The 22,596-nt window shown below is 40.2% G+C and overlaps 3 protein-coding genes across 7 annotated transcripts; 2 read left to right on the top strand and 1 right to left on the bottom strand.

Annotated features, from left to right (window-relative positions):
• The first annotated feature begins 3,030 nt into the window (after positions 1-3,030).
• tmem14ca (transmembrane protein 14Ca) lies at positions 3,031-5,275 on the top strand. 2 transcript variants are annotated; one of them, XM_034212113.1, is made up of 5 exons: positions 3,031-3,120; positions 4,306-4,390; positions 4,576-4,677; positions 4,779-4,866; positions 5,091-5,275. In XM_034212113.1, exons 2-5 carry the CDS (start codon positions 4,315-4,317, stop codon positions 5,146-5,148), a joined length of 324 nt encoding a protein of 107 aa, XP_034068004.1. In that variant the 5' UTR covers positions 3,031-3,120; positions 4,306-4,314; the 3' UTR covers positions 5,149-5,275. The 2 variants fall into 2 exon arrangements, with proteins under 2 accessions (XP_034068004.1, XP_034068003.1); XM_034212112.1 differs by lacking the exon at positions 3,031-3,120 and adding an exon at positions 3,998-4,223.
• A 20-nt stretch (positions 5,276-5,295) lies between these two features.
• On the bottom strand, positions 5,296-16,106 carry mak (male germ cell-associated kinase). 4 transcript variants are annotated; one of them, XM_034212107.1, is made up of 17 exons: positions 15,993-16,106; positions 14,061-14,182; positions 13,784-13,924; positions 12,336-12,390; positions 12,095-12,216; positions 11,775-11,854; positions 10,753-10,885; positions 10,430-10,601; positions 10,168-10,335; positions 9,409-9,648; positions 9,005-9,285; positions 8,639-8,784; positions 8,119-8,265; positions 7,371-7,457; positions 6,700-6,819; positions 6,384-6,479; positions 5,296-6,114 (listed from the first exon to the last, which is right to left on the bottom strand). In XM_034212107.1, exons 3-17 carry the CDS (start codon positions 13,885-13,887, stop codon positions 5,954-5,956), a joined length of 2,112 nt encoding a protein of 703 aa, XP_034067998.1. In that variant the 5' UTR covers positions 13,888-13,924; positions 14,061-14,182; positions 15,993-16,106; the 3' UTR covers positions 5,296-5,953. The 4 variants fall into 4 exon arrangements, with proteins under 4 accessions (XP_034067998.1, XP_034068000.1, XP_034067999.1 ...); XM_034212109.1 differs by lacking the exon at positions 6,384-6,479; XM_034212108.1 differs by lacking the exon at positions 7,371-7,457.
• On the top strand, positions 10,822-22,373 carry plcxd2 (phosphatidylinositol-specific phospholipase C, X domain containing 2). The gene is made up of 9 exons (XM_034212111.1): positions 10,822-10,895; positions 17,529-17,625; positions 17,775-17,911; positions 18,056-18,175; positions 18,304-18,357; positions 18,438-18,593; positions 19,344-19,454; positions 19,664-19,794; positions 20,837-22,373. The coding sequence occupies exons 1-9, from the start codon at positions 10,875-10,877 to the stop codon at positions 20,994-20,996; spliced, it is 987 nt and encodes a 328-aa protein (XP_034068002.1). The 5' UTR covers positions 10,822-10,874; the 3' UTR covers positions 20,997-22,373.
• The last annotated feature ends 223 nt before the right edge of the window (positions 22,374-22,596 follow it).

Here is a 22,596-nt window from a genome sequence, read left to right as displayed (position 1 = left end):
CTTTTCTTAAAACGAACAAAGAAATATACATTTGACTTATTAAGTGGAAAAGTCAGTTTAAGCTTTTTTCCCCAACAGGCAATTTTACATAAAGAGTTCTACAAGACAACTTGTGATGTGATGTATGGGAGAAAATATATATACTAATTCAAATAATAATGAATACATGTGTTTTTAGAGAATATGCTAAAACTGAAAATTAAAGAGAAAGCAAAGCAAAAATAATATTATTTGTGTATGTTTCATATGTTTGTCTTCAACTGACAAACAGTTTTTAAGAACATATCTGTTTGTTTTCTTAGCTTTTCTTCTGGGTAGAAACCATGAATTCTCAAATGAAACTGTGTCAAGTTAAAAACTTGAAGGTTAACTGCCAACATCATTACTTCTACAAAGAACGCTACCCTGCTATTGTGAGGGTCATTATTTATTTATCCACTGTTTATTTTCTAATACATACTTATGTAGACCCCTCGGGCCAGGAGCGAATGAGCTCTCCCTTTTACACACGCACACACACACACACACACACACACACACACACACACACACACACACACACACACACACACACACCCACACACACACACACACACACACACACACACACACACACACACACACACACACACACACACACACACACACACACACACACACACCTTTTTGTCATTGCTTTGCACACGGGAAGCGTTGCATGGATTTACATCCAACACTATTACATATTGGACACACTTTTTACGCACACTTTATTTGTGCCTTTTTCTCCAATAAATTCTTTATACTTGTGTTTTTTCACAATTGCATAATTCCACATATAATCTATAGATTTTTGTTTGTTGCGGTGTTAATATTTAAAACAATTGCCTTCATGTTTGACTTCAAAGGCGAACACATTTTAACTGCACACACAATACCTGCAGCTATAGACCTTCACCATGGACTGGACAAAAGAGAGGGAGGTGGAGGAGGGGGGGATCAAAAATATTGTTTGGGGCTCTATAAGGGAGGAGTACGTTTTAAAGCAGAGCTGTCTGGGAGTGCAGGAGCGGGGTCCCTTTTGAATATCCAGCCTGTTTAAAAGGCTTGGTTTCAACCACTTCCACCATCGCACCGGCCTCCGGCTACTTCCTAAAACTGCGAGTTGTGCTTAACAGGCTGCACCCCAGGCACTTTGCATTCATATTTGACACGAATGAAAATAAATGATTGTGGTAATTATAATGTATTATTATATTTGTATTGGTTGTAGTAGGATAATTATGCCGTGTTCCTTTCATTGAGAAAATGTTGCAACATATAAGGAACCTTCTTATTATTGCCTCTGCTCCTTCCCTAGATGTTTTGACATTTTGACCATGACTGGGACTTGTTCTTTTGCCCCCCTTAGTTATGAAAAAGTTGATTAGAATATTAAAAAGATGCCCAGCTTGATTTTGTTGGTTGCACACTCTCTCCAGCTGGACGTGCCTGACTGCTGAAGTAACCATACCGATTCCCGTCACAAGAAGTAGCTCCGTGAAATCATGAAATTGATGTCTGCTGAGTGAGAAGACTTCAGGCCCTTTGAATGAAACGCTGCTTCCCAGGGATTATAAATTGTATTCTAGCGCCACCTTGCTTTTGGAGAAAGGATAACATTTAAGACAATATTGCAGGTAATTGAAACCAAATGAGAATGTGTGCGTAAGCATTCCAGTAAGTGAAAAAAAACAATGCCATTCAAAAAAGCAGGTGGTCACAAGGAACACGTTCAAATTAGTAAAATATATAACATGACCATGGGTCGAAATTCAGGCAGGTTTTGTTTATTAGCCTACCTTTCCAACTTAATTGGACAGATTCATTGGAGTAGGTTAAGTCATCTTTTTGATTTCATCCACCTGTCTGTCTTCATGAACTTTAATCATACTTCCAAGACTTAACATTTCACGGTAATCACAGCAGGGCTCCACTACTGAAAACACACATTCCGATGTGAGTGAAGATCTGTGAGAGTGAGTGTTTTGTTCTGCCTCTGTGCAGACATGTATATCTGAGTGCAAAACAGAATACATGTCAAAGTATTAAAATAAAAGCAAAATAAGTCTACTAGAAGCTTAGGTTGTTGATATGGCTTAAAAAGTAGCAGAATATAATCCTGTGGTGCCATCTAGTGGTGATAAAAAATAAGACAAATGTATCTGTCATATCAGTTAGGAAATTAGATTGTAGGAAGACTTTCTTGTAAGCAGGGTTCAGTTTCCACACTGTTTGTATTTTTTTCTACAGCAATTAAATAATACATTTCATTATGGCATATCAAACAACAGAAGCCGTTATTTTCCTTAGAGCAAATCACTCTGAAATAATGCTCTGTTGTCTAATGCACATCAATGTGGAAACAGATGGGGACGCTTTGCTCAAGGGTACATAATCAGTCTTGGGAGGTGGCAGTGTCAAATGATATGCAACAAATGGTGCTATTACCAACGTGTTAATTAATCGTTAATCCTATACATTATGTTCCATTATTGATTTAGATTGCTCCTGTTATTTTCTGTATGCATAGACAAATTAAGACATTGAATGTATTGTGCAAAATAGACTACGTTTTATAAACATAATTATTTAAATATATCTTAAAACCATAGGTTGAACAGCATTTAGAGAGTTTGACATTACAGCTGCGTTCAGGGGGAAATTAAGAGGGAAAATGGTACGTTTTAAGAGAAGAACTGTCTAGGCGAACACATTTTAGAAGGTTTTATTTGTGACTTTAATGTATTATGCACGATATACTACGTTTTATAAACATAATTATTTAAATACATATTTAAATTGTTTTGGTTTTACAGGACTCATAGGAGTGCTGGACATTTCAGCTGCGTTCAAGTACAGGGAAGTTAGGGAGAAATTGTTAGTTTGAGGGGGGAAAAGCCAAAACCTTGTGTCAAGTTTTGTTATTTTTTATGTCAATACATCGTGTTTTCATGAACGCAGCAGCACCTGCTTCCCAACCACTACGGCCTACATTTCCCATCAGGCACCCTGTCGCGTTTTGTGTGTACCACTAAATTGTGCTCGGTGGAGAACAGGCTGCCGTGTGTTGACAGTAACAGAGGACAAACTGAGAGCAAGGTTGTATGGAGCATACTTGTGGTTCATGTTTTCATACTGCTTTTTTAGACGTTTAAAGCTGTAAATACAATACAAACAATGGCGTATATATTCTGTAATCCGTCGTGTTAGCATGTCTGCAGCAGCAACACAGATGCTAGTTTGTGGTAGGCGTGCATGGCTAAGGCTCTGTGCTAAAGAAGCTAGCTTTATATAAGAAAGCCTACACACACATAACCCACTGTTGGTCCACAATGTAACGACTTCAGATTTTTTTAAACAGACAAGGGTTGCAATTGAAAAACTCTCTTTAATGATACAATGTTTCTATACGTGCTGTTTCCTCAGCTAGTTAAGTGTACCACCTCTGCGTTGCAGCATTCAGACAGCCCTTTTGGTGTCTTTGCACATGCAAGCAGAGGTTGAAGAAGTACTCAGATCTTGTACTTGAGTAAAGGTAGAAGTACCAGACTGTAGGAAGAAAAATGTACAAGAAAAAGTCCTGCATTTCAATAATACTAAAGTAAAAGTACAAAAGTATTAGCATCAAAATACAGTACCTAAATTAAAAGTACTCATTATGCAGATTGGCCCATTTCAGAATAATATATTATATATTTTGTTTTATAATTTTTAATGCATTAAAGTGTTCTCAAAGCTGGTAAAGGTGCAGCTAGTTTGAATGACTTTGTATACTGCAGGGTAGCTTGTGAATTTACTCCAGGTGGAACTAAAGTCTGATTTAACACTTGGTTATATTTTACATAATTAATCAAAATCTGCAAAGTAAATAAAGGTATACAATAAATGTAGTTGAGTAAAAGTACATAAAGTACCTCTGAATTGTAGTGGAGTAGTATACTCGAGTAAATTACAAGTCTAGTACTTAGTTACTTTCCACCACTGCAGCTAGCCTTATCTGAGTTAGCCAGACACACAGATATGTATCCTCCGTTGGTCCACATTGTAACGATTTCTGATATTAAACAGACAAGCACTACTGTGTCAGAGCGGGAGAACTCTCTTTAATGATGCAGTTTCTCTACCTGCTCTTTCCTCAGCTAGTGTTGTGTAACACCTCTGTGTTGCAGCATTCAGACAGTCCTTTTGATGTCTTTGCACTTGTACGTTTATTATGTGTTCAATAGGAAGCTGTCTGAATTAAATAGTTAATGTAGGTCCACTCATACGCCGTTTTATTTGCAGGTGTCCAACATGTCTGTGGATTGGGTAGGATATGGTTACGCGGCCCTCATCGCTTCTGGGGGAGTCATAGGTTACGTCAAAGCAGGTAACCTTATATTCTTGTATTTTGTATTATTGTGTATGCTTTGGATGTGGATGTTATCTATTTCATTCAATTATTTTCATGGCATATAAAACTAAAGTGTGTTACTCCCACACACACCAGTCTGTTCATGCTCTTCAGTCCTTGATATAATAAATGGTGTTGATGTGCTGTGTGTTCTCTTTCAGGCAGTGTCCCCTCTCTGGCTGCTGGTGTTCTCTTCGGCGGACTCGCAGGTTTCGGTGCCTACCAGATCTCCAATGACCCTAAACAAGTTTGGGTGTCCCTTGGTAATTATACTGACAACACTCATGTTTGTGTCCCATGAGGATAATTTCAATTTCTGAGCAAGTTGTATTACATCTTATTTTGTTCATCCTGTGTCTTCCAGCTACATCAGGAGCTCTGACTGGTGTGATGGGAAAGAGGTTCTACGGATCCAGGAAGTTCATGCCAGCTGGCTTGATGGCTGCAGCAAGGTATTTGTCATATGAGAAAACTGATTTATTTTACATACATGAACATATTCAAGGAGAGGTAAAAAGGATGACTCAGACAAGGTGTGGTGGTTGGCTCTATGAAAGACCATGTACTTGATGAATGTCTGTGATAGGCTCATTATATGGACCTTTTCTGTTGACCCCAGACGATGGGCCAAATGTCAAAAACAGAGATGTGATTTTTCATTTTTTTCCTGTTTCAGTCTTGTGATGGTGGGAAAGCTCGGTCTGTCTCTGCTCCAGAAACCCCAGGAGTCGTGATGGACTCTGAGGTGTACCCTATGATCTGTTTCATGTCAGCATCTGTCTTTCACTGTTGACCGTTAATGTCATTTTGTAAAGTGTATATTTGAGGATGAAATATAGAACCTTGTTTATATAATAGAAATGGTTGTCTTGTCCTTTTTGTATGAGTGCATTATGACATTTCATTTATTTATTTGTATAAAATGTTTACAAAATGCTCAATTAATTCATTGCATAATACAAATAGGTGTGCCATTGTCTTGCGGCACAGAATAAGTTGAAGGGATCGTTTTTGTTGCTATTACAATTTGTTATGAAATTTAAAGCAGAGGGATCAACGTTAATAAATTACTGTTAGTGCTTTTCTATCAGTATTAAAACAATACTTGACAACAATAATAAACTACAGTATAAAAATGAAAAGCTATGCTACATTTGAATTGTACACAGAGTATCTCAACACTAACAGTAGAATTGGCTCACACTGGAGTACAGTGGGATTGTCTAGCAGACAGTCTTATTCAGCATCATGGCAACCGTCATCTCCAAAACATGTTTTACAGTAACATCTTTTGGGCTCTCTGGAAACAGAATTATGCAATTGTGGCATGAAAAATGTCTCCTGAAAGCATGTCTTTTGAGACCAGTTTTTTCCCCTACCAGCTACCTTGTTAATTTTTTTGTCATTTGTTTCAGGGGAACATACTGCATTCCCTGTAGGGTTTCAGTGTGTTTAAAACTGTGCTTGGGGTTAACATCCATTATCTAAATATGTATACAAGAGTCCATCAAGCAGGAGAAGCTGCATGACTTGTCCGATCTACCGAGTTCCACCATATTTGGATGTCCAGTCCACCCTGCCGTGGACCGGCTGCACGGGGGGGGCTCGGCTGAGGAGATTCCCAGAAGTCTTCCCCAGGGCCGAGTAGCTGCCCCCCTTCATCTGAGTCCTGTCTGCTCTCCTCTTCAAGCCCTCGTAATCTGGAGGAACACGCAAGTCAGTGAGTTTTCTCTAATAAAAACAGTATTAAACACATAAGCTATAGCCAGATAAAGCAAGCAGGACACATCCACATTAGCTAGACAGGATTTTACTAGGATCTTAATGTCATCAGCAGTCAAAGCACTGGACCATAACAATACAGAAGGACAGCTTTGTTCATCTGAAAACTTCAATGCAAGGAATCAGGCAAGAACCATTTTAAAAGGCTAAAAAAAAAATCAAGTAACTACTGGAAAAAGGCCAATACCTTCATTACTTTCGCTCAAAGAGGAGTTGGATACAGGCTTGGCCTTTGCAGATTTAGATTTCTCTTTTTTGTTATCAGGAGAAGAGGAAGGATTGACTGAAAGAGTGAAGAAAGAGGAGAAACATATAGTACCAGTAAGTAGGTGATAAATTGATTAGAGAAAGGGAGTAAAGGAGTACGAATAGTCATGGCAAACTGATATTCAGAAAGATGAGGGAGTGAAACCGTTGGAGCTGGAAAAAGGGGGATCAAGTGAAGTTACCAGATGTAAAGGTATTAAGAATAATTATGTCAGCTTAGCATGATCAAATCTTACTTGTGTGCTGACCAGCCAAAGGAGCGAGATGGATTCTCTGCCCCACTGAGCCCACCTCTTTCTTCTGGAATGAAGGAATATAAGCGCCAGAGAGGTTGTATTTGGTGCTCACAAAGTTCCCTAAAATAGAAGAAAACATAGTTAATGTGTCTTATTTTAATGTATCAACCTCCATTAGCTGCTTCTCACGGTCATATAAGATTAAATAATGTACACCATTGAAAACATACAAATGAAGTCAAATTTAGAAAACACACTTAATAGATGTTCTCACACATGGCTTTACTGATACAAATGATGTGTGTGAAGTGGCTACTGCATATGCAAAAGCTACTGAGGACCCAAACAAATGACTAAGGCCGAGTGATTGAAGTCATTCAGCTTCTGCAGCGACTCCATCCATCTGCAGCTCACAGATGCTTATCGGGGTAATTAGTGAAAAGCCTTATTGTTCCCCCAAGAAGATGTTGTGGTTGTAGTGCAATCTAACATCTATTTAGCAACTGGAGCTCTTAGTTCTCTGGCTAAACTGTGTATTTGTACCCTTGTCTCCTGCAGAGTCTTTGGCAGTTGGGTTCATTCACATGTTAAGATGCTGGGTGAATAACTGAAGCTTGTTGCATCAGCAAACACTCAAAATACAACACAAAAGTTCACATGAAATAAAATACCTTTGGAGAGATCAATTTTCTCCAGCATTCTTTCTTTAACAACAGTTTTCTCTGGCGGGCTATCGTCAGATTTAGAGGCATTGTCTTCTAGTTTCACACGGAAAAGGAGGGCCGAAGAAGAAATGCATGCAATCAGAAAGAAGAGGAAAAGGAAAAACAGAAATGTGAGATAAATATCATGTTAGCACTCAGTTAGAAAAAGGGTTATTGTTCTTGACTGTAAAGATACAAATAGGTTCATACGTGTATCAAAACAAACGCTGTGTGTGAGTGTGGGGACAAATAAGTAGGGGGTGCAGTTGAAGGCCTTTTAAGGAACACTTGATCTTACACCGACAGTCTTAATCTCATGAATAAGCAATGGAGAGGGAGAGACAGCGTGAAAGAAAGAGACGGAAGAAGAAGAAGAGAGCACAGCGGGGACCCATATTGTGTGTCTGTCTACATGACAAATGATTTATAGAGATCTCCCTTCTCTAAAGTCGCAGACACTCACTCCTAACCCTGCTTTGTCAATGGCTCCATAACTACTGATCAGGAGACATTAGCTGCATCATTAGCATTTAGTGCCTTGGTGGCACAGAAGTGTTGTATCATGTGACACTGACAGTAGCCAGGTTTCCACTGCATGGCATAATGAGGTGGGTGGAGGTGATGTCCTGATTCTTATCTCTGATAGATTTGATTTTGTTAACATGTTAGTAAAATCTGGACACTTAACACCTCTACGTTAGACATTAGTCCTCACCTGCTTTGGCTCTCGTGACTGATAATCCTCCTCCAATAGGAGCGAGCGGTTTATTTACAGTGTTTGAGGAGTTCTCCCACAAGTCCCGCAGCGTTAAACCACTCAACTCCTTATCGCCAGAAGAAGTCTGATGCTTGCCGATCAACCCTAAAAGCAACAGGAATGATCAACACAAACATTTAAATCACCACGTTGAATTTTTTCTGAAACTCTCTGATCAGGTGACCTAAAGTATGATGATAACGCTTTGTTTTTAGGACCAATATTTAGGGACATTTGCATTTGGACTTGCTGATTCTTAGGTTTTCTTACGATAGTTAGTGTCATTCAGCATTAAACACTAGATCTACCAGCAGTCATGCTTTACAATAGCTCATCTGACATTTTAAACAACGCATATAAAGACTGTAAGAGGGGATATTATGCCAAACTATAACAACAAATTGAAAAATTGCATATAAAACGCTACAATTTGGTGCTCTCTTTCCAAGGATAAGGATTGCTAATCATGCAGTCTTACCTGGCAGATATCGAGACTGGCTCAGGTAGTGCTGTCGTGCAGCAGATCCTGGGAGATTGGGGTCCATTTGGCCCATCTTAACATTGTTGGGTAGCTTAGTGACTGTGCTGTAGGAATACAGAGGCTTCTGCTCCGACGGCTTGGGCCTGAAAACATAAACGAGACACTTTAAGAGTCTGTACCGAAAAAGCAACTCCATGCATCACATAAAGTCAGAATATAAGTCCTATTCCTATGGTGGGTAATAGATTTGTTAAATCATTTAGGGAAGTTAAGGACATTTTGCATACATAACTAACTCTTGAGAAATGCGAGATGCTTGATGTAAATCACAATTCACCAATATAGTTATGTTAGGACACTTACTGTGGGCGATGCTCCTGAGGGCCCCTCTCCTCCTGAGGGCCCCTCTCCTCCTGAGAGCCCCTCTCCTCCTGAGGGCCCCTCTCCTCCTGAGGGCCCCACTCCTCCTCTGCGTCCCCCAGGCTGGGCTTCTTGGAGTCGGAGACGGCGGTTTCTGAGCGGTCTGATTCCTCCCAGCTGTCTGAGGTCTTGGCGACGGTCTGGCCCCAGCGACGACGGCCGCTCTTCAGCACCGCCATCCCCCCCCCACCAACGCTGTTCTCACTGCCCTGCGATGCTGCTTTCTGCAAGGTAAGGGACCAGAAAGACTCCTTTATGTATGACAAGGTAGTGTTTGAATCTGCATAAACTCAGACAACTCCATTATTTGATTCAACAAGAAATACAATAATGTTTGTGATACTCACTGCATGACCTCCTGCTTTACTCTCAGTTTGGGGAAGGGGGATCTGCTGAAGAGGATGATGATGGTGCGGCTGCTGCTGGTTTTTGGAGGAGGAAGTGGAGGCTTTGGAGTCAGAGGAAGACTGCTGGGTATCAGCCTTGGACTCAGAGACCGGCGGCCTGGCCTGGACCTTCTTGATCTCCTGGCTCTGAGGACGAGGCCCTAAGATCTGGCCTACCTGGAAGTATGGGTAACGCAGGGACTGGACAGGAAGAGAGAGGAATACAGATTGTTCTTTAGCTATTACGATTACTCCCTGAGCATTGTTCACTATGAATTAACATTTCACACTCAAACCTGTAAGGAAGTTTGCTTTAATGTATACAATGTGACAATGCATTACAAAGAATAGCAATGTAGACGTTATCCTATTCAGATATGTATATGTTGTGTGGAGTAAGTTAAACATCATTTGAATTGTTTCCTTGGAATCAGCTAAATCTGGATGTGATCCTACACCTGGGAGCTTTGTAAGCAGAGAATGGAAAAGTCCCTCCCTCTGGTAAGGTGTTTCCTACCCAGGGCCCACAGAGTAATCAAACCGTCTCAGTGGAGGAAATTATGTTTAATCATGTAATGACCTGACCATGTTTTCTGCATGATATGGATACGTGATGCAGAGGGCCAGAGGGAATCAGGCATGACTTCAGAACTAATAACAAATGACTGGGATTAGGATGCTAATGCAAATAAAGCTATGGTTTCTCATACTCTCCCCCACCTGTACAGCAGTGGGTCTTTTTTTGGGGTCCCACTGCAGCAGGTCCCTCATCAGTATGATGGCCTCGTTGCTGGCATTTGGGATGAGGGTCTTCAGGTGGGTGGGCACACATTGGGGGAAGCGAAAGTTCATAGCAGAAGCTAGCTGGTAGCCCTCTGACCAGTCCGTCTACGGGAGGAAGACACCATCAGATGGTTAAATGTATGTTTTATTTATTAATCAGGTATTTTTATGTTGTTTTCGTCATTCTGTTTCTTCTCACCTTTTTCACGGTGCCTAGAACTTGGCATATCTTAAAGATCTCATCCACTTCACTGTTTCCAGGGAAGAGAGGTCTGAGAGTGTAGAGCTCAGCCATGATGCAGCCCACCGCCCACAGGTCAACAGGAGAGCTGTAGGTAGACGATCTGAGCAGGACCTCTGGAGCCCGGTACCTGGACAGAGGACATAATCAAGTAAACAAACGTACAATCAGGGTATTGCAAAAAGTGAATCTAACTTGCATCTGTACCAAAGCAGTTAAGCACACTGCAATAGATGCACATGCTCTCCTCTGTGTTTAAGATGGCGATTCATTATGCTTACCATCGGGTTGAAACATAGTCTGTGTACGGAGGTTTGGAGCGGATCTCTCTGGCCAGTCCAAAATCTGCTATTTTCACCAGTTCTGGACCCATGCACAGCAGATTCTCTGGCTTCATGTCCCGATGAAAGAACCCTGTGGATTGGTAAGTCTTAAGTCATTGTGTAAAGCACATTGCCAGATTACAATCATATGCAATTGTTCTACATTAGTATTTAAAACTTTCGCTAAATTTAGAAGAAGAAAAAGGAAAAACGGTGGAGCTGATGATTGGGTGTATATACCCGCTGACAGCGCTGGCCTTGGTTCAATGGTCTGTGTATTCAACATTGACATTTTGAACCATGGATACATTGTTTCTTTAACCTTAAGCAAGCTGTTTTAGTAGCCTGTTATTGATGGTATACAATACTTATTTCCACATGTACATTAAAGGGAATTTATCTAAATGTTGGCAGTGCACTTAGCACTAAATTACAATATACACCCAAACCAACTACTGAAAGGTTATTCTGAATATGAACAGGTAAAGAATGACAGAGTAAAGCCTCTTACCATGCTTATGTACAAAAGCCAACCCAGATATCACTTGAAACAGGATGTTCCTAATTTCATTCTCTGAGAACATCTTATTCTCTCTAACAGAAAACCAAAGAGACAGAAAAGGAAGGAAAGAGGGTTAAAAGAAAAATGAAAGAAAAGCAGTTAAAAGAAAGAGAGATCCTGAAAAGAACATGCATTCTGGATGTGTGGAAAAAATAGCAGGTAGTGCAAGGTAACTGTCACATTCCCCAAAACGTACACACATCCATTCTTTAAAGTAAAGCAGAGCAACAGGTTAGATGATTAAGGGTTTACAAACGACAAGATTCTTATTTATTTATCACCAGATTGCCAAGTTCGAACTTTGATTGAAATGCTCCACTTTTTATAGCTTTTTAGTTTTCTCAATATGCCGTGAATCTTGCAGTATGCAACCACTGTCATGCACTTGCAGGCCATGAAGGGAACACAGTGCACCTACCATGTTTGTGAATAAATGACAGGCCTTGTAAAATCTGAAAGCTCATGTTTCTTGTAATTGATTCAGGGAACAACTTTTTTCTGTAAACATAAAATTGATAGGATTCAGAAAGAATACATGAAATCGCTTTTTTTTTTGGTACACACTAACTGATCAAATGAGTTGAAAAATGTAGCACACGTGAAAATATAAAGGAACATCACAATCCTATTTGTGTGAATGAATGTCTAAACTTTTCGCGCCAGAAAGAGGAAGCTCTGGAAGCTCAAACTAGACTTCTGTGCAGACATACATTGTAGAGTGTGTTAATGTCTTCTTACCTGTCCTTCATAAGCTGGTAGAGGTTCTCCTTCATGTACTCAAAGACAAAGTACAGGTGATCGTTCTCTCTGATGACCTCCTTCAGCTTCACCACATTCGCATGGTTCAGCTTCTTTAGAGACTAGTGTGACGAATCATGGGAAAAGTTAAGAACATCAACAATAATATGGCACCGTTCTGCTCTAAGGCATAATTGCTTGCGTAACACAGCATCATCTAAAGTTTCAAGATCATCCTCACCTTCACTTCTCTTAGGTTCATACATTCTTCCCATGAGTAAAACTTCCTTTTCATCCTGTGGGGGAAGTCAAAACCAGATGTGAATTATTACATGCAACTTGAAAATACAAGACACTACATTTGCAGGGCATATAACCCACATACAGTAGAGTCGAAATTCCTTTGTTTACCTCCATCAATAATTCAGCTTTTTTGAGGTGTTTCAAATTTCACCGCATTTCATTTGAAGTATAAAACCAGCAAAAGCTCAAGCCATAAAGTGACATAAATACATCTTTACCATTTGCTTCTCTTCTTAAATTAAGTGTGAAATGCAACTTGATTCAGTTGTATTAAGTTGTTATCGCAGTATGTGTTGCTATATACATTCAAACCACACCACAGCTGGTATGCGAGACACATTTACGACAGCTTATCTTCTCTGATCAGCGTTACCTCTCCCTCCACCTGCCGTTATGTAAGAGTCACAGAACGTGCACGTATCTCTTTCTCCCCTCTGGTCACCTGCCAGTTTCTGTGGTCCCTTCCACAATGACAGCAACCCGACACACTCCCTCTACTTTCACTGCCTTTCACCGTCACCACCTGTATTGACTTGCATGGTAACCATATAATCAGCCGGTGGATGCATCTCCCCGGTTTCTCATCTATTATTGAACCCTTCTGCCACGCTGCTGGAACAAAGGCATGTTAGCCGGTTGTTTGCCCTAGTGATGGTAGGAAACCAGAAGTCCTAAACTTCACTTTGAACATTGTTTTAGATGTTGATACAGGGTACAAGTACAATTCAAGTTCAGTTTTGTAAAAAAAAATTGAGTGCATCCTTTCTAAAAGTGTTAAGGTGGGCAAATATTGCACAGAAATTGGTTTAGAAATGTGTGGGTACAATTTAATTTGATATATAACGAGCAATTTCTTTAACGAATGTGTATATTGAAACTTAAACCTTGATATTATATACTTCCAGAGTGTGGTTATATTCAAATATCGCACTATTTTTATTAAATGTCTTGCTGTGATGACATTTTCCCGGGTTATCGTTAGACTTGTTAAACAGTATTCGATGTAAACTAGGTTGTGCACTGTATGAACTTTGAGAAATATTTAAGATTCAAAGATTTTATCGTCATACGCACAAAACAGTGTAGTTGTTGGCGATTTCAATCTTAGGCGAGAAAGTAAAATAGTGCAATAAAAAAGAATGCAAGTGCTGCAATACAAGTTAAATGCAGGAATACCAAGTTAGTTATTGCACTTATATAGAACTGTCAGTACTGTATGGTGCACTCACTTGTAAAGCTGCCCTTAACACTAGATAGAGAGCACATTTATGCTTTGTCACAATAGGGAAAATAACCACAAATATTGCGATATTGTCATGCTATAACAAAGACATGCTGAAACAAAGAGGACAAAATGTATATTTAAAAAAGGATCAATACCCTCACCTCTTGATAGCCACCAGTTCTCCAGACTCGTTGCTTCTCCCCATCAGCACGCTGCCGTAGGTGCCGTCACCCAGCTGCTTCAGGGTGGTGTAGCGATTCATCATCTCTCAAGACGGTTTCATTAGGGTCTTAACTTGCCTTCTGCATAAGGTGGGGGTGGGGGGGGGGAAACTGAGTCAATTCAAATGATCAAAAGTCTTTCATCTGCCTATTCTTGAGTGGAGTTAATTTCCTAGAAGACATCATTTTTAAAAGGCCAGTTTGTCACGATGCTCACCAACCCTTGCAGTTCCACACTCATCCTGCAGTGTCTGACCCGTTGTTAGAAAGGTTGGATCCTGCTCATGTAGGTCAGCCAAAAGTGGACACTGTGCCAACAGTTTGAAGCTTCACCCACTCCTGGAAATCACCAAACACAAGGATTTTCCTTAGATCTACAAAGCTAAACGAGGAGCACTTCTTGTTGTTCTGTCAGGGAGGAGGATTAGGCGTGTGTCTCACTAGTAGGAGGCACATGACCACCCAAGAGAGATGACAAAGCCAGCCCTAGGCAGATTAAGTCAACAGGGATGTAAATAGGATGTTACATCACCATCACGCTTACCGGCATCCACTACCTTCCCCAAGCACCCTGCCTGGAGGATCTGATTCACACCAAAGGCCTTAGTCATCATAATGTTGTGATGCATATTCAGCCAAAGGGCTTTTTTAACCGCACCTGTCAGACTGATATCGTTTAATTTCTCTAGTAGTGAAATGCATAGCTGTCCACGGTGCTGTTTTAGGTTGTAACATACAATTATTGTATTATTATGCATATGTATCGAATCATAAATATGTATTCTTGCACCTGCCTCGTGTATTTTAACTTAAAGCTAATAAGGTAAAGTGAGTAGCCTCCCTGAAATCTTTTAAGTTTAACCTCTTGTTCAGTTTCTCTTAAAGAAAGGCCAAGAGAAAGTCTGGGGTTTTAATGGTCGTAAAATGTATATTTTGATAACTTAACATACATCTATAGATCTTGTAGGACATGGTAGTTACTTTTGCCATTTGAACTATCCTCAAGGTGTAAACTATTCATTACATGGGGGGGATTGTACTGTCAAAGAACCTCTTCTGATAATGAGAGGCTACAAAAGTGGACTTATGACCAATCATTGCTATTTTCTTTATCAACCATCAGAAGAATCTCTTTAAATGTCAAGGTTAAACAGTGGTAGCCCTGTAGACTGAAACACAGCATGCATACTCTGACATAATCCAGGTAATAACATTTAAAATGGATGAACTGTTAATATATGGATTGGTTGAAGAACAATGAAAAGCATACACACATGTAAAGCTATTAAAGCATAGTTTTGAGCATTAGTGTTAGGATTTGAATTCCATCTGTCAGCTATTTTCTTGAAACTTGAGTACATTTGTCGATCGCTGACATGCTGTATTTAGATTAGAAGAAATGAAGATGCAGGTAAACCAAGGGTTACCACACAAAATAAGATCAGTGTACATTTCATTGAATGGGGCCCTCCAAACAGTATGTCCAAACTGGATTTAGCTTTATGTCTCCTAATAATCAGTACAATTACAAATATGTAAATGTTTATAGATTAGTTATACATTGTGCATGCTGTATATAGACCAGAAATGATTGCTCTAAACAAAACCTTGTCTGATGTCCAAGTCTCAGTGAAACAATAAGCTCTAAGACAAGAGGAGAAGCCAGCCAAAGGACTGCTGGCCTGCACTCAGCTTTCGCATATGGCAATCTGTTGTGGAGGGATTTAAAGGGAATTAAGAAAAGTATCCAGGCCACATGACATTAGGAAGCTATTCAAGGTCAATTATATTGAAAACACGTGGACACTAACCGGACAGCGGAAAAGAAACAGAATAATTAAATTGGATCATAAATTCTAAATGCCATTTCTTGACAAAGTACATTTGGAGGTAATTGATTCCCTTAAACTATACTGTCATAAACATTAAATGTAACACACAGCAAGGAAAGACATCCTAGTCTAACTCTAAAAAATAACTGATATCATTGCTGTAAAAATAAAAGACAGTGGAGTTCATCAGAAAGAGTTAAAACCAGAGAAACATTTGTTGTTGACATGTCTGCTTTGACAGTTCAGTTCCTCAACCACCATGTTCTTGGAATTTCTTTCAAACCCCCCTTTTCTTCTTCTTCCAGTTTTTAACTCACCATTTAGAGGCGTTGCTCCTTTCCTCGGCCGTTGTCTGCGCCTGCTGATAGCTCGAAGTTTCTTCAGATTAAATATCTAAAGCTAGCTCCTGCGATACTTTACGTGCGCGTGACTGCTCCCCATGGCAACGCACATACAAACCATACAAACGTGACGCTTGTTTCCATGTGACGAGGGGCGCGCTCAGACGCATTGATTTCTGGGACTTGCGGAAGTGTTTTTTTTTTATCTAAGAAAAACAATACATCCATGAAAACAATTTAAACCATGATTTAGAAAAATAAAATATATATACAGATTGAACTTTAGTTTTTCTGAAAGAAGTGTAATTGACTTGAAGTTGTGTTGCCAGTAATATTAACAGTCTTTGGCGAAGTTCTTAACACCTTTGAGTTCAACTTTGAACTCGGCCACACAAAGCAAGAACCAAAGCGACAGGTAGCCTAATTTATGTTTGAATTGTTTTGTTATCCATGCAAACTAGTTTCAGACCCATAATGACAGAGATGAATTGTTAGCTGATGAACTCAAATCTGTCCGCCAAGGTGACTTGTTTCCAGGCTATTATTTACAGCATAAATGTTCAGGGCGACAAAAAAAGGGTCAGAGTGAGACCTCTTTACTTCATATCTGGACACTGTAGTTAATGTGCTCCACCACAAGATGGAGCCGTAGTTCTGTTCTGTGTTGATTTTCACATGGACCAGTATAGAGCTGTCAGACTCATCAATCTTACCTTAAAGGTAAGGTAGGTAAGAATGGAGAAACCAGCTCAAGTGCGCTACAATTTGAAAGTACGCAGCCGAAAAAAATCTGCCCCTTCCTTCAGACTTCCTTACAAACCCCCTCCTCCAACACACACGAACGCGCACATGACCAATGAGGGCACGAGATACATGTGTGCACGAGATGGAAGGCTGACAGGCAGGTAGGCCATCCAGTTATTTTAGCCGGGCTGGCTAAAATAATTGGTCGTGAACACAGACATGAGTCCCTGATGAAGGTTACATGCACCAAGTAGTCCCCATCACCGCGATGATCACAGACATATGGCATGAATAATAACGTGGGTATCATATTTATTCTTACAGGCTACAGGTCATGATTTGCTTATTCTAATTTAAAATGAAGACAACATTCCTATATTTTCTGTGTAAGCATGTGTCCAAGTGGTGGTCTGCTCACTAACACACAAAGCAGGTAAACCCAAGAAGCAGGAGAGGGGAGATAACAAGTGTAATTTTGCTCTAAGAGGATTAGCACAGTCGTTAGCCACCCGCTGCTTGTCTCCACTGTTTCCTGTTCGCCGGTAGGAAAACAGCGCGGCTCTAAAGAAACCGGGACAGCTAACGTGTCGTAAGAGGTTGATGTCGTTTTGAACCGCTGGTATACGTAGATTAACTGTAACTTTAGAACATGATCTACGGTAGTTTGTATCTTTCGGGAGCACACAGGAATCCTCCTCCAGGATTGCATCTCCACCAGAGCGCGGTTTCATGAGGGTTTGTTTTTAATTGGCTGTTTCTGACATGAAGACCCGACCTGCAGGGATTGGAAATGTCAATGCCGACTGGATGGGTTCTCTGCCCCCCAAGCTCAGTGCCATGCCCCTCAAACACCTCGCCGTGCCAGGTGAGCCTTTCGTGCGTAAAGATGTGTCTCCTCTGCTCCTCTGTCCATCCCACCTGCATGGATACCACAACAATAAAGCTATAGTGTGAGAGGGATATGATTGGATCCTCTCTCTATTCCATTTTAATTTCTCTTCATCTCTCTTGCAGGGTCTCATGATTCCTTTACCTACTGGGTGGATGTGCATGCTCCTGTTGGCCCCGACCAGAAGGCATTTGTGAAGTACCTGGCCACCATGTTCAGCGTGTTAGCCAAGAAGGTCATGGTGAAGTGGGCCATGACCCAGGTACTGAGTTAAAATGTACACACTTTTAGTTTATAGTTGTCATTTACACTGATTTTTGGTGCAGATTTCAAAAGTCTATGTAACAGCTGTTTTTGAAGCCATTAACTAAACCTGTGATGTAATAAATGATGTGTGTGTTCCTAGAATCTGACATTTAAGGAGCAGCTGGAAGCAGGAATCCGATACTTTGATCTACGAGTCTCCTCCAAGCCACGGGAGTCCGGAAAGGAGATCTACTTCATCCATGGTCTGTTTGGCCACAAGGTGAGTGGACTACATATTTTCTGACATTTTACTGCTTCACGACATGTGCCGGGTCCCTATTTGAAAAAGTGTTTTGTTACCTTTAAGGCTTGATGCAACAAGTGATTTCCAACCTTTCTCCCCCACAGGTGAGCGAAGGCTTGTTAGAAATCAACTCCTTCTTAAGCAAACACAGGAAAGAGGTGAGAATCCTTCATAAAAACATAATTTCCAGAAAGCACAGACACACTAACTGATGCAGTCTGTTGTTTGATTGATTCAGGTAGTGTTTCTAGACTTCAACCACTACTATGCGATGGGCGCAGAGCATCATGTGTACCTCCTCACCATGCTGCTGGAAGTGTTTGGCAGCAAGCTTTGTAACATGTGTGCAGTGGACAGCATCACTCTGGACTACCTCTGGAAGAATAAATACCAGGTGATGAATGAAAGTGGACGCACAACATCACTTGAAACATTATTCCAACCACATTTTTTGTGTATTGACTCCAGTGTTAAGACCCTTTAAAGCTCATGTAGTAAAAGCAGCATGGAAGTGTGTGTGTATTTGACGTCACACTTAACGCATGAGGTCAGGTAATCCCTGTCACTTGTGACCTTCTGGACAAGAATTAGTGATGAGCGTCATTTGTTAAGGAGATGATACTTAAACATATGGACACACGCTTCAGACACATCTGTGTGCGTGCAATTCCGTCAGCATGGTCCTACGTGCATGTCAGTGCCTGGTTCGGATACTATCAGTTTAACTCCTGCTCCTTTGGCCCTAATCCGTAACTGGGTTAGTTGGCAAAGAAGAAAGGGAGGCAGAGTAGACGAAGAAAAGGGAGGAGACGAGGAGAGATTTGTACAATTAGCAGCTCAAAAGGAAGCCAAACTATCTTATTAAGTTTCATTCGTAAAGACACGCAACCAGTACTCTGCTTAATCTCTTTAGTGAAGAGCAGACAAGTCAAATGTGTTTTCATGATTTTAAACAGTCTTTTTACACCTACCTTCAGGGATATTCAGCACTGGTGCCAATAAGTTGTATGCATATAATGTGCTACATTTAGTGTAAATGCAAGATAAGAGAAATTAAAACATACGTTTAATTACCTGATATTTACTCATATACCCGGTCTGTGCAGCTTATCTGCTCACTGTCTTTTATTTACTTTCTCCTCAGGTGATTGTGTTCTACCACCATCCATCAGCTCAGGGCATCCCTGTCATGTGGCCCGGCAACAAGATCCCTGCTCCTTGGGCCAACACCACCGAACCCAACAAGCTCACGCAGGTCAGAAAACAACACAGACTGTGGCAACTACTCACCAGCATGGGAGCCTCATGTATATTTATTGTATTTTATCCATTGAAAACTGTAAAGATATTAACAATTCACTAACACACAATGGATTCAAGCTTAAAAACAAAGTACCATATGTAACTCAAGTTATGTTCAGAAAAATCTCACACCAAGTTCATTTTTGACCTTCTCCCGTCTAGTTCCTGGAAGCTACACTGAAAGACAGATCAAATCATGGCTCCTTCCACGTGTCTCAGGCCATCCTCACACCCAGGGTCAACACTGTGGCCAAGGGCCTGCTGTGGGGGCTGCGCAACTACCTGGTGGAGAGGTCAGTGACTGAGTTTAAGATTTCTGTAAACTAATGCAAGGGTTTAATCAATAGATTTTTAATATATTACCTGCTTTGAAACATGTATAACAGATTTAGGAATCCATCCCATGTGTGTGAGTGTTTATGTTGTCATGTATCTTTGAATCTTGTCCTCTAATGCTCAACTCAATGTAATATTTATTTTTGGCCTAACGGAGGGCAGTACAGTACATGCTACAAATGCCTACAGTAACAATTATTATCATCTTTAATACAAGCAAACTAAATATGTGGTGCAAATGAAAATATAAATAACACATTTAAATCTAATCAAACAGAAACGCATTTCACCCCTAGATAAGAGATCTTTCCCTAAGTAAGGACTACATTATTTGCACACAGTATAGCAGCCAGCTAGCTCTCTGATCCTCAGCTGAAAGTGGAATTCCTGACTTAGAGTACCTTCCCTCAAAAGTGAGAGAAACAGCCACTGATGCTGGGCTATAAAACTCCTGAGCGGAATCTGTGGCGAGACAGGAGGAGGCCTAATTCTGCCCTTCCGAGGAAATGGGATTGTTTATCACTGCTGGATACACAACAGACTTCCTGGTTTTGTTCTGCTGCAGGCGGCTCAGACATAGCGGAGAGTTTAAGAGTGTTGGAACTGCTACCGCTACAGAGCCATGGTCAGTGTGTGCTTCTATGACAAGAACTAAAACAGAAAGTGTTTGAATTCAAAGCAATACGAGCAGAGAATGCAGTCACTGACAGACAGACGGAAACTAACAGCACTCCCTTTCACTTTTTCCTATCAGGTCCATTGTCTCCCAAATCCAATTACTGTATCTCAGAATCTTATCAACAAATGAAATGAGGTGGACAGACAGACATTCAGCTAAGAAACAACTGATTAGAGTTTGGCACATGTTATAATAATAACAATAATCCTTCCAGAGACAGAAACATGGCTTTAGATAATTGTTTGTAAGGTCAGGGAATCCGTCAGTTTAACATTAAGAAGTGTTATTGTTTGCTTTCTCATATACACTTTCTCCTCTAGGAACCTGCCCACCATCATTTCCTGGGTGGAGGCTCAGAGGCCGGGGCTGGACGGGGTCAACATAATCACCTCGGACTTTGTGGAGCTCACTGACTTTGCAAACATTGTCATCAAACTCAACAACCTGCTGCTGTCTGAACAGGAGCGAAAACAAAGATGACACGTGTTTGCACGACAGGACAAATATGTGCTGACCCACAGCGTATTGGAGGTCGGAGGTCGGACTGCAGATTCTTCCAAAAACATTGTCGGATAAGGGTTTTCTACATAATGCTGGAGTTCCTTAAGTCATTTTTAAAGGATTTTTTTAAACCCATAAAATGACCATTCCTATATCAATTAATAACTCTTTGTTACGTTGAATTGTTACATATCTCCAATGTTTATGACGTTTTTACTTTTCTGTATATACAGTATAATTGATTTTCTTTAACCCTTTCACGCATAGGGGTCACTACAGTGGACAGCTTTTCAAAAGGTGTTTTCTTGTATGCATGGGTTTTGATGGCATAGTTGCACCATCAGCCACTACATAGGACCATATTGCATCATCCCATACACTGCCACTCAGTGGAAAGTCAGTGCAAGTGCATGATAAATGTCTCTAAACCAAGATGAACGACAGAAAGCCAGATGTCACCTGCCGATATCCTGCCGATATCCTTTCAGGGAAAGCGCTCCCTGCAGGTATAACACATTTGGTGACCTCAAGTAACAACTAAGGAATCATATCATTCATAAATTGTCAAAGTATTGATTTTATGTTTGCAGGAAATCCACTAAAGTGGACGTCATGCATCACTGGCTATATTTCAACTAAAATTCATACTGTTACTGCTACTGTTCTTCTTGAAAATACTTCCTTTGCAATATCTTTTCGGCCTTAAATATATATACTTAAGTTATTATAATGTAATTTTAAGTTTGCACATCTTTATTTATCATTTTTTCCAAATGTTCAGTTTAGACTTTAACGCATTCCTGAGTGGACATATAAAACATTTATTTTCTAAATTTGAAAAAACTAGAGTTAAAAGTTAAAGTTAAAATCTTGTTTGTAATGCCCCAAGAGCAATAAAAAGACACTTGGTAAAAAAATCCTGAGTGAGGCTTTCATAATTCATGCAAGAAAGGGTCATGGATCCTTTATTGTATAAATGTTGTGCTATTTAAAATGCTATATTTATAGGTATTGAATTTGGTTTACAGAGTACTAGCACATTTTTATAAAGAATTGTTAAAGAAAATATTCAGCTTGATGGTATTGGAATTGGTATACACTTAATTGTAAACAGATGTTCAGTGAGCTAAAGTTGGCTTTTTAACTATGCACTTGGCGGTTTTCCAATAATGAAAAGTACGGGTTCTAGTTTTTTTGTTTCTATGTTAAGTCACAGGTCGTGAAAAAGCAGCCCGCTGTGCCAACACCTTCTCAGTATTGTCAAGCTATTCCATTAAACTAGAGCCTCAATCCGTTGCACCTTTATGCGGGGATCGCCGAGGTACATATGTGTGGAAGTTGTGCCACAATGCTCATAAAACATGTGCATGTATACATGGCTATAAATGTTTCTGTTTATAGTATTTCTGCTCAGTACTTTTTCCCTTCCATTGTTTGACTCGAGATGCTGGAATGGAAACAATGTTGTGAGACAGTTAGGTATGTGGGGTAAATGCATATAGGAGCATTTGCAGTATATTTGACCATATCCAGGATATTTCATGTCTGCATCGACCTCTATAAAAAATACATTGTCTAC

Source organism: Gymnodraco acuticeps, unplaced genomic scaffold (assembly GCF_902827175.1).
Source record: "Gymnodraco acuticeps unplaced genomic scaffold, fGymAcu1.1, whole genome shotgun sequence".
NCBI classification, from domain to species: Eukaryota; Metazoa; Chordata; class Actinopteri; order Perciformes; family Bathydraconidae; genus Gymnodraco; species Gymnodraco acuticeps.
The sequence above is the reverse complement of the archived record's forward strand: the minus strand, read 5'-3'. Positions and strand labels throughout refer to the sequence as shown.

Excerpts from the sequence above, each read along its gene's own strand:
- tmem14ca (XM_034212112.1), top strand. The coding sequence starts at position 4,128 with ATGATGCAGTTTCTCTACCTGCTCTTTCCTCAGCTAGTGTTGTGTAAC. Across the intron at positions 4,224-4,305 it reads CTTTTGATGTCTTTGCACTT|GTGTCCAACATGTCTGTGGA; the intron begins GTACGTTTATTA and ends TTTTATTTGCAG. Across the intron at positions 4,678-4,778 it reads ACAAGTTTGGGTGTCCCTTG|CTACATCAGGAGCTCTGACT; the intron begins GTAATTATACTG and ends TGTGTCTTCCAG.
- mak (XM_034212107.1), bottom strand. The coding sequence starts at position 13,887 with ATGATGAATCGCTACACCACCCTGAAGCAGCTGGGTGACGGCACCTAC. Across the intron at positions 10,602-10,752 it reads GACTATGTTTCAACCCGATG|GTACCGGGCTCCAGAGGTCC; the intron begins GTAAGCATAATG and ends TCCTCTGTCCAG. Across the intron at positions 10,336-10,429 it reads TTCTAGGCACCGTGAAAAAG|ACGGACTGGTCAGAGGGCTA; the intron begins GTGAGAAGAAAC and ends TTCCTCCCGTAG.
- plcxd2 (XM_034212111.1), top strand. The coding sequence starts at position 10,875 with ATGAAAGAACCCTGTGGATTG. Across the intron at positions 18,176-18,303 it reads ATGGTCTGTTTGGCCACAAG|GTGAGCGAAGGCTTGTTAGA; the intron begins GTGAGTGGACTA and ends TCTCCCCCACAG. Across the intron at positions 19,455-19,663 it reads AACCCAACAAGCTCACGCAG|TTCCTGGAAGCTACACTGAA; the intron begins GTCAGAAAACAA and ends TCTCCCGTCTAG.